General features: G+C 28.3%; 1 protein-coding gene across 3 annotated transcripts; it reads left to right on the top strand.

Annotated features, from left to right (window-relative positions):
- Nucleotides 1-15: 15 nt before the first annotated feature.
- LOC130453302 (inositol polyphosphate 5-phosphatase K-like) lies at nucleotides 16-10,850 on the top strand. 3 transcript variants are annotated; one of them, XM_056792964.1, is made up of 7 exons: nucleotides 16-173; nucleotides 222-558; nucleotides 775-950; nucleotides 2,407-2,637; nucleotides 3,142-3,295; nucleotides 4,946-5,083; nucleotides 5,437-10,850. In XM_056792964.1, the coding sequence occupies exons 1-7, from the start codon at nucleotides 160-162 to the stop codon at nucleotides 5,689-5,691; spliced, it is 1,305 nt and encodes a 434-aa protein (XP_056648942.1). In that variant the 5' UTR covers nucleotides 16-159; the 3' UTR covers nucleotides 5,692-10,850. The 3 variants fall into 3 exon arrangements, with proteins under 3 accessions (XP_056648942.1, XP_056648941.1, XP_056648943.1); XM_056792963.1 differs by having other exon boundaries at nucleotides 23-173; nucleotides 4,883-5,083; XM_056792965.1 differs by having other exon boundaries at nucleotides 64-173; nucleotides 335-558; nucleotides 4,883-5,083.
- Nucleotides 10,851-11,555: the final 705 nt, after the last annotated feature.

An 11,555-nucleotide genomic window follows, 5' to 3' on the forward strand; every position in this document is an offset into this window, starting at 1 on the left:
AATGTTTACGTCAGATTTATTTGGTTTTAATTGTCAAAATTGAAGGTCAATAGAATTAAAACTAAACATACTTGATAGTTGTAGCTATACATTCCGAACAAATATTGATTTAACTTATAATACGTAAAATATTGGAATTTAAAAGAAATAGTGATTACCATGGACAATTTAAGGTAAACTCTATATTAAAATAATTTATTAATATAATACTTCATTTTTAGACTATATTTGGTTACTTATAACGTTGGAACGAGTTCTCCAGATCAAGATTTAAAAGAATTATTGTCGATTACTGATCACAAAAATGATAAACGTCCAGATTTTTTTATCCTAGCTTTTCAAGAGGTTAAAGCACAACCCCAAAATATGTTGATGGACACTTTATTTGATGATCCCTGGACTTTTGCAATCAAAGATCTTCTGCACAAAGATTATATCAAATTAAAAGCATGTAGGCTTCAAGGGCTGCTATTACTAACATTCTGTTTGAAAAAACATCTTTTGAATATCAGGGAGATGGATACAGAGTATACCAGAACTGGTTTAGCAGGAATGTGGGTAAATATATTTAAATATGTTACTATTATAATTTTTTATGATGATTATAAAATCTAAACTGTTTCTATGATGTCATAATAATCTGTTCGATTGTCTGGTATATTTTTTCATATTGTCCTTTTGCTTCATATCTGCCTCTTTGTACTTCACATATGAGCACCCTATTCACATTTTAGGGAGATTTTTTTCTAATTATATAATATTCTTTATATTCAGGGAAACAAAGGTGCTGTATCCATAAGATTAAATCTATATGGTTGTTCAATTTGCATTGTAAACTCCCATCTAAGTGCCCATGATAACCATTTAGATGATAGGGTAGAAGATTATAATAGTATCATCAATGATCAAGAATTCCATGTACCTGAAACTTCAAAAATATTTTACCATGAGTAAGTGTTATCAGTACCTACTATAAGATACTACAAAGTAAATTTGATAATGATCTTATCTACTTTATTAATATTTATTTAATAAACAATTTGGTAATGAAAATACGTAGGTTGCTCACCCTGCTATCTGCTCTATATCAAGTTAAAAAACATTAAATGTTCTAAAATTTGAATTAATTTACACTTCATATGTATTTACTTCAACCCTTAATTAGTGTAATTGAGTACTACAACCTTGGAAAGTATAAATAGAATTTTTTTTGATTAATGCAAATCTAAACCAATTAAATTATTTAAATAGGAAAAGGTGTTATGAACAAGTTAATGACTGAGTTAACATTTGCAAGGTCACTACATACTTTGAAAACTAGAAAATATTCAATATAAATTGGATATTTTGATGATGCCTTGTTATAAAACCATGTCTGAAATCAAATTGTCTGAATTTTACTTTATTCATCATTATTATAGTGTCATATTCATTTAATCCTGTGAACTTTTCCATTCTTTTCTATTTCTAATTAAAGGTTTTACCCCTTCCTAATTTTTTTTCTGTCTTGTAGAATTTTACACAATGCTGTATTCCATATTTGTCTTTGTAACTATGCTAAATACTTTGTCTGTTTTCTTCCATTCTTTCAATATTTTCCCACAATCTTAATTGTCCTTGTTCGTTACAATTGAATATTGGTATTACTCTTAGTTCTCTCATTTTAACCTTTCTTTTTAGGCATAATGTTCAGATGAAACATTTTTTCAACTGCTTGTGTTTTGCTTTTCTGAGTGTATATGATTCAATCATCACTTTCCCTGATTTATGAATGCTAGATATGTAGTTTTATTTACCAGTTGTCTCTTTTCTTCTAATTATTATGAAGATATTATCTAAAGGTTTGTACCTGATCCTATTTCCCACCTACTCAATTATTTATAATTTGCTCTTCTATTTTCAAAATTATATTTTGTATTGTTGTCCTTAAATCTGATACTGTTTTCGATCTCCTCATTGTACAGAAATTTTTTCCTTTGCATTATTTGAATTTCAACAACTTGTTGATTTTCAGCTTCTAGTTTTTCTTCAGTGAATTTCTTTTGATTGAATCTTCTTTCCACGTTTTTTTGTTCTGTTATTTCTTTTAAACATTTGAAATTATTCTTTCATTGCATCAAAATACTACTGCAAAATCATTCCACCACTTTGGTTATTAAGTTTGATTAAATAACACCATATACGTTTCTGTGTTCAAATTCAGTACTTTTTAGTTTCTTCCATAATTTCGTAGTTTTTTTGCTATTATGTGCCATTTTTTTTCTCGAACCGACTTTTCTGTTTTGTTTTGTATGATACTCACCCACTGAGCTGACTTGGAAATATGTTGAAAATTAACTGTCTGGTTCACAATAGTTATTGTTACAACTATGCAAAATGTTAAATTTATATGTTTTGTCAATTTAGCTACGTATTTTGGATGGGAGATCTTAATTTTCGCTTAAATGAAGAATTCGACAGAACTCCAGAAGAAATTGAAAGGTTAATAGTGAAGAAAGAAATTAAAGCTTTGTTTGAACACGATCAACTTAGACATGTGATGAAGAAAGGAGAAGCTTTCAGTGAACTTACTGAACAAGATCCGACGTTTCCTCCCACGTTCAAGTTTACAGTGGGCACTCCTACTTATGACTACAAGTAAGTATTTTGTCAACTGCAGAAATACTTTGATATATAGCTCTATTGAATATTATTATTGATTATAAATGATGTATTCGATGAGGGTATTCAATGAGCTCATTTCAATTTAAATTTTTTTTTTCAGAATCTCATATAATAATTATTTGAATTTATCTAAATAAAACACTTTAAATCTTTTGATTACTTTCAACTATCTGCTAAATCTCTCATATTCAAGTGGTAATGCCCTGACAAGACTATTTGTAAATTCTTCTTGACTAGGTTGATATATTTAACAGAACTTCTCTGGTTATTGTTTCTCAGGAGTATCTTTACTTGTCTTAACCTTTGTATAAATTTCAAGTTACCGGTTTTATCCCTAACTACCTTCTTTTCCAGTTTTTTTTTATTATTCTGTATCTGACATCACAAAAGAGTTCAGGTCCAAGTAAAACCATTAAAGGGGTTCAATATCATGAAAAATTAGTTAAAAGTTAATGATGATGTTTATCTTGATTTTAGAAGACGGCCAGCATGGTGTGATAGAATACTGTATCGAGTTAATTCAAATAATTATGAAAATATAACTCTAAAAGCAGAACAACTTACATACAGGTCCCATCCCAATTATTCTCTTAGTGATCACAAGCCTGTTTCTGCTGAATTCATTATTAAGGTAATTATTTCGTGTCTTATCATCAATAGGCGATTGTTTATAGTAAAAACTGTTATTCTAAAGATAGTAGATGCAAGAAATTCTATACTTTAATATTAAATTCACAATAACAAATGTCAAAAAGGATAATGAATTGGAAGAAATGACCAAAAACTTAGGAACTTAAAAACTTTATCCTAGAGCTTCGTAAGTTTGTACTTACATACCAAGGGGCAATAGAGGCAGAGGAGGACCAAGGCTAAGATGGAGAGACGAGGTTTTTGAAAATGCTGGTGCAGCAAATTGGATGGTCCTTGCAAGTGACCGGAAAGGGTGGCGTTTGAGGCTAGAGAAAGTCAAGGCCCCCATATAAAGCTATAACGATAGTGTTGATGAAATAATAACGGAAATATATCCATTTAAAAAAGTGAATTTAGAACCTAACTTTATCGTATATTTGCCATACGATTTGGGGGGAATTATAAGATATTTATGTCAATACTCACCACATCCAATATATAGTTATTAGGACGAATTGTTTTTAATCTTCAATTATTTGAAGACATTTTTCTAAAAGATCTTTTCTTAGACTCATATATGCAAAAAGGTGCAACTTAAATGCATTTATGTATTTTACTGAAATCAAAAGTTTTGCATTTTATTCATATGGGATGTGGTAGATGGTAACGTGAGATTGTTTGTAATCTCTCCAAAAATATGAATTTGGTAATTAATATTGCTTGACAGATATTTGAAAAAATAATATCCTTGTTTAATGTACAATATTCTGTGCTATCTTGTATAATTATATACTAGCACTAAATGAAATCTATTTGTTGAATATCCAATATACTACATCACTCAATTTCTGTCATGATGTCTTGCCTCATGTTAAGCGGCGCTCAAGAGACGCTTAATAATGAAAGATAATTTTTTTTTCTGGGTGTAATTCAAAACGATAACAAATTGGCATAATGGATTATAATATCCAAGAAATGGAAAGATATTTATGGGGTATTATTAACTCTACAATATACTCAATATAAATATCAACAAGTTTGTATGTTCTAAATTGTATTATATTGAGTTTGTAATACTTTGGAATGTGTTCTGAATAACATATTAATTTCAAATTTTCATCAAAACTGACTTATGCCCTATAACACTTACACTACTTTAAATTTCTACAATCAATATGATTCACTATTAACTCACAGTATCAAAAAAAATAATATAAAGAATGTCCTAATTGTTTTTTCTATTTTGAAAAACTGTTTTTTTACATTCTGTCGTTTTTAATCTTTACTAACAATTTCTTTTTCTAATTCTCTAATGCAAATGGAATTTTTTATTATATTTCATGAAATATAATAAAAAGTAAACTGGGTAAGTAATTAATCTTGTTTATCATACTTGATCGAAAAATTAAATCTATTTGGTTGTGCTTAGTTTTGTTATTCGTTTTAAGGACAACTTAGAACTTACCATATTGAAAACTTCTTTTTTTATTTCTTATATTCGATAAATTTTCAAACAGCAAGTTTATCAGTGTCATTTTTTCCTATTAAGTTATGCACAAATATTAATTATGCCTATTGTGTTATTTAGATTCCACAACCAGTATCAAAAATGCCGAAGGTACAAATAGATTCACAACCATGTGTTGATCAGGTATTTTCAGATTACTATGAATCTGTGATTGAATTTGACAAGATCACATGTTGGGACGTCGAAGGAGAGAATAAGGCATACTACAGGCTTACAAAAGGCATTCAAGAAAACAGTGAGGATTGGATAGGACTGTTTAAGGTTTGTTCAAAATATTTTTATCATAGCTGTTTAGCAGTGTAAGATGAAAAGTGATGACTATACCCTGTTTTCAAACTAGCAGGACTAATTTAAATTTGAGTTGAGTAGATTCCTGATTGGTCAAATCGCAACCAGTTCCTTAATGTGCTACCAAATTTGACAACTCTTATTAACCTTTATAGAATTAATATTACAATTCGTTGCTTTTTTTTTTCGTTTTAGATAATATGTGTTTGTTCTTGTACCGTGTGTGTATTAGGTTGAATTATTATATATCTATCTTATAAAAAAGTTCTTAATCTACCAAATCTTTTCCTTTTTCATTTATACCTAATCACTACATTATTTTATAGGAAAATTTCTGTGCATTGGATGAGTATGTAACCTATGAATATGTCAGTAAATGTTCAACACCAACAGACGATAGCAGCAAGAGCGGCAGTAGTAAAACTCAAGATACGAAGAAATATGAAATAACATTTCCGGATTTACCTAACAGATTCAAAGGCAATTATTGTCTTTTATATTTCAGTCAAAACGAAGATAAAGTCACTAGTGTGTTAGGTATAAGCAACGTATTTCCTATTGTTAAAGCAGACAGTGACTAGAATATCGATATAAAAAATGAGAACCAATGTACGTCAAAATATAGTTTTAATGTTACTTAAGGGGTAACACCCGGTTTTTGAGGATGATTATTGGAATTTTTCTTTTTCAGATAAACGTTAATTCAGATTAAAATTTACTTAGATGACTTCATTATACATGTTTTTATTAATTTTTAGAAAGAAATTGAAAACAAAATCTCAATACAGAGCTATAAGAGGAATATTCCACTACCACCAACTTTTCGTCGTAAATCAAGTTTTTTCTTAATGTTTCAACTAGAAGCAAGAAAAGTACTAGGGGTTTCAAAAAATATTGAATTTTAACAATATGGCGGAAGTTCGAAAAAATAAAAAATCGATGGGAAAATAAAAGTTTTCAATTTATTAATAAAACTATAAGTAGTTTCCTAGAAAATAATGTTCTTAAGCTTCTGTCAATGTTTTTATTCAATCGGATCAAAATTGGATGAATAATTGTCTACAAGCATAATCTCACTAGTGCCATCTATAGGTAGCCTATAAAAATAGTCGCTAAGGGATATCTGAGGCGGATAAACATTTCTGAGCGAAGGGCGCGCCGCCTGCGTCCGATCGTGTAGAGAGATACCTAACGTCTGATGCTCATAACACCGAGAAATTTGTTTTTTTCGAAAAATCATTTGAGGACGTCATTTGTGACATAATTTCCTACCATTTCAGCTATAAAATAGATTTTGACTTCTTGAAATTTTTACAGTGGTGTTACCCCTTAACTGAACCGAATTGCATATGAAAAGTTAGTACATGTACTTCATTTTTGTGTATGAGTGAAATGAATAAGTAAGTGTAGATGAAACGGGTACTTAATTATAAAATGTTTTTCAAAGGAGAGAAAGAACAAAAAGGTTACTGAACGAGATGTTGTATTGGCAGCTTTCACATGCATAAGCTTTTATTTTATTATTTTTATATATATTGTATGTGTAATTGTGTCTCTGCGTAGGTTCTAGGATGATTCAAAAAGATTTGTTAATTTTTTCAACAAGGGACATAGAAAAATAGGATTGCAGTTTTTAATTTTTTCTCAGTACAATAAAAAACTCATACCTCATCATTGATTTTACAGAAAAATGTTCTTGTAGAATTTTGTAGAAAATTTATTGCTCTGCAAAAACATATTTGATATTTTTTTGTGTAAACTACACCGTTTGAATGATATTTAAGATTTAAGTTTGATTATTTTGAGACAAATGCATTTTTGTTTATGACTTGAAAATAAATTACTATTATAAATTGTATTATTATAAAAAATAATTGCTGTATAAATATTGCGCCTTATGTTTTGGCGATTAAATTAAGTAACATAACCCAACCTAATTCAACATCAAACTTCCATGTGTATTGATTTTAAGAGTTTAATTTATAAGTTTTGAGAAAATTTTAACCAATTTTAGTTTCAGCAACTGAGAAACTATCAACATTAAAAAAAATAAATTGTACTTTAACGATTAGTTTATTATTTATTAATAAAATAGCAAAGTTTGCATTATAAATATGTTATGTTTCAGTTTTAGAGAAAAAAAAATGTCCAATTAGTTATAAAAAAATTTTTTATTTCAATTTTAGTTTTAGGTTTAAGTTATTCATTTCAAAACAATTTTTATATACTTATATTAATGAAAAAAAAGAGAGAATTTATATGAAATTCAAAGATTAGATTATTTTATGAAAAAAGTTAAGAACGGCGTTTAGGGAACACACAGACCTTTACGATACACAACTTGGTGATTATATGAAGCCAAAACTGAAGAATCGGATTTGGGATGATATTGTAAATGATTTACATTTAAAAGATGTCATGTCGGATAATCTCATGTACTAAAACTAAAGGAAACTAGTTTCGATTCATTTGGAAATAATTAGCAAAATCAGTATCACTCATTTTAATCCACTGCCTTTTCTCTTTAATAGAATAAATTTATTAGGCGATTTAAATTTCTTCCTCATCAAGAAATAAAACATTTCCTCCTCAGCATCATTCGATTCTGATTCAGAACTTGAGTTGAATAACAAAAATTGTTTTGTTCGATTGTCAAAATTATCGAGACATTTTTTGATGTAGGCTAGTTGCGAGCTGCCAATCAAATCCAAACCACACAGTTCCCTATTTGAATTGGGAACAGGTGTCTTAATATGCGGACCACCACACAACACGTGTAGCATGTCCGAGTCTTGTCACGCTACCTCATACGTGCTATACGTGTCCTAATTTGCGCTTTTACTTAATATCAGTACACGTGTAGTGCAAGTTTGATGATGAATATCTTTTAAACGCTTAATTTAATCGCCAAAATACTATTTTTATAAAGCAGTTAATTTCCTACAAAAATTTGTATCACGTATTTTTTATAGACTCAAAATAATCAAATTTAAATCTTCAATATCATTTGATTGGTGACGTTTACGGAAAAAATATCAGGTACCTTTTGAGAGGTGCATTTTTTCTATTCGACTAAGAAAAAAATGAAAAACTGCGATGTAGAGGATGTGGCGGCTTTTATGAGGAAGAGCTGCAGGTTACGCCCGTGTATGAAGCAAAAACTCATCCGATTTTATGATCTGACACTATTTAAACGGAAGATTTTTTTATTCTCCATTCACATTCTAAATGAATTAAATTTCTTGGACATAATCCAGAAAATTAATTTATGTGAAAGTAAGTAAACTTCAGCTGATTTGGTTTAAGTATATTATACTCTTTAATTGTAATTAATTTAATTGTTGAAGAAACAACAAATAAGCCATAGTCTATTTTTAAAAAAAATTGAATTATATCGTGCATTGGTTTTCAATATGCAAGTATTTTATTGATAATTAACATTAGTTGAATAAGGGTAGTTAAAGTTGGTGGAAATAACAGGTTCAGACGTGGCAAGCTTGTCCAATACACAGTGATATCTTCAATTAAATGATAAATATATTTACTATTTAATTATGCATTTGGAAAATGAATTAAAAAACAATTTCAATTTGAAAAAAATATTAGCATAAATTTGAAAATAAATAATAGCTCACTTTGGAGTTTGAACAGTTTTTATTTTATAAAGTTGTGAACAATTTCAGGTTATTTTCATATTTTTCTGTTTCTGTTTCCGTTTCTCGCACCATGGTCAAAACGATAGGAATTATTGTCGTTTACATATACAATACATGTCAGACAATCTTTTGCATAAATTATTTATTGAGTTAAAATAACCCGATAGTTAATTTAAAAAACCTAAAATTATATTTTTTATGTTATGACAATCAAAATTTGCAAGAATTTAACAGGACAAACAATTGTAATTATAAGGACAATGTCAGGTATGCTATAAAGATTATTTATCGCAATTTCAGGTAATTTTCATCTCTCTGTCATCTAGGATCATAGTCAGAACCATTTTGTCCTTTATATATCCATAACATTCGTCAGGAAAAAATTCATTTCGTCAGACATATTCTTCATTGGATAGAGTTTCTTCCTCTGGTTCTAATTCATGGATGCCTTGAAAGAAAGGACACCACCCATTTGCATTGAACTGTTCAATTGTAGGACATTCGCGATCTAACTAACATTTCTATATACCTTTACAAGTAGATAATGCATCATTTATTTTGAAAAAGATGGCTATTCAGTAACATATTTCGTGTGACTATTCTTAATTTTGAGGTAACAACTAGCACTACGAAACGAAAATCTGTACCAAACTTCAAATCCAAAGGGAAACAGCCGAAAACCAATTGAGCCAGTCTGTATCAAAATCTATATGCAGCCATTTTTTATTGGCATTAATAAAGTAATTAAATACCGATGTGCAATTTATAATAAAATATAATGTAACGTTGTTTGCTATCAAATTTTGTGACGTTCCGTTTTCACTGAATAACTAGAATTTAATACGAGGGTTGCTTGAGAGTTTCGGACTTCCAAAGGAACCGTTTTTTCAACACAGTCACTTTGTAAGTCCATACACTCTTCTGAAAAATTAAAGTCCTCGTCTTATGAAATTTCTCTCCCCGCGAAAAATAATTCTAGCGGGGAATAGACTTATACGATTGTCAAGCAGAAACTAAGCGTTCAAAATGGATGAAATTTTATTGAAAATTTATTTCTCCAACAATTATAGACACAAAGGATTGTTCACTTCTCCAATTTTGTTTGTGTAAATTGAGTCTAAAGAATATTTAGGTTTTGAAAATTTAAAAATATATTATTTTAGTTAATGGTTCTAAATTTTATTAAATTCAGGTCTCTTCTAATTTAAAATTTGAAATAATTTTAAAAGAAACTAATTTTATTTCCGAAGAGACCTAAAATCAAAAAAATTTAGAACCATAAATATAACAAAAGGACTAAGAAATAAGAAATTAAAGAAATTTGTTTTAGTTATTTAATTAAATATTTGTAATGAAGAGCTTCAATCTGAAACAAATAATGGATTGAAAAAAAAACATATTAAAAAGCATAATTAGAATAACCAGCAATTTTCAAAATGTGAATAAATTTAAACCTAAAAAATATTAAGTATCCGTATTGTCTGTACCCAAATATTAATATAATATTTTAGAATATTTCAAAACATCCTTCTTCAGTTAAGAATTTTTTTCAACTTCTTTAATTCACTTCCTTCACGATCATCACTGCTTTTTCTTTTCAGATTTTTATTTTTTTTTTTAGCTTTAATTTCATTTGCAAATTGGCCGAAAACTCCGGTACCAAATCTAAGTGAATTTACCTTTGCATATCAAACTTAGTTATCAAAATAAAACAAATTAATTCACGCAATTGACAGTCTAAAACTCGTAAAATGTTTATTTGTTCAAATCAAACCACGCTAAAAGGATTATACGTCAACTGAATGTCAACAAACAATTTAGCACCGATGGTGACTTCAGATGACTTATCAACGGACTTCTATCCCTTCCAAAATTTATAACACAGGTTAAATAGAACTGAGCAATCCTTTGTGTCTATAATCGCTGATATTTCCCAACTTATATTGATAAGTGCTGACATTTTTAGGTTGATGTAGAAGATATTGATCACTATATTAAAACATAGTGGATATACATTAAATAGAAGTATTTGTTTTAGTACAATTATTTTAAATTCACACAAATATAATTTTTTAAATGAGAAACAATTTTTTTCTGATTTGAGCCTGTCATACCCCTGAGTCCATTTTGTTGTCAGAGATTTTATATTGATATTCCTATGTACCATAAAATTTTTCCTAGTACTGTACCTACACTTCTATCTAGTCGCTTTTTATATGAATCTACTAAAAAATTTATTATATAGTAGTTACATCACATCTAGCTTTAGTTGATGATGTTCTATAGAAAAATCTATTGTCACTCAAATTTAAAAAAACTATATTTAAAAGTATAAACCAAGTAGTTAATTATACAAATACTCAGATATAATAAACTGTTTGTTAATATATATATAAGCTGTTTTGTGATTTATTTACTTTTTTAAAAAGTTATTGTTTCCGTAAATCATTTAATGCAGTATTACCCCCAAAATTTGTTTATACATATATATATATATATATATATATATATATATATATATATATATATATATATATATATATATATATATATAACGAAGGAAACATAAATTAGTTTATTATTTTGATCTGCATGTATTATGAATGTGCCTTTCAAAATTTACTATTATTTCTATAAAACTGAATTTTGCGCCGATTGAATAAAGTAAATATATTAAAATTGTTTTATTATTCTTTTATTTCATATCTCCCTATATCATGGACAATTTCTACTACATTAAGGAATCAGACATGAGGGTTTCAATTCCCAAAGATTCCATTTATGCAACA

This window comes from Diorhabda sublineata, chromosome 2 (assembly GCF_026230105.1).
Source record: "Diorhabda sublineata isolate icDioSubl1.1 chromosome 2, icDioSubl1.1, whole genome shotgun sequence".
In the NCBI taxonomy this organism is placed as follows: domain Eukaryota; kingdom Metazoa; phylum Arthropoda; class Insecta; order Coleoptera; family Chrysomelidae; genus Diorhabda; species Diorhabda sublineata.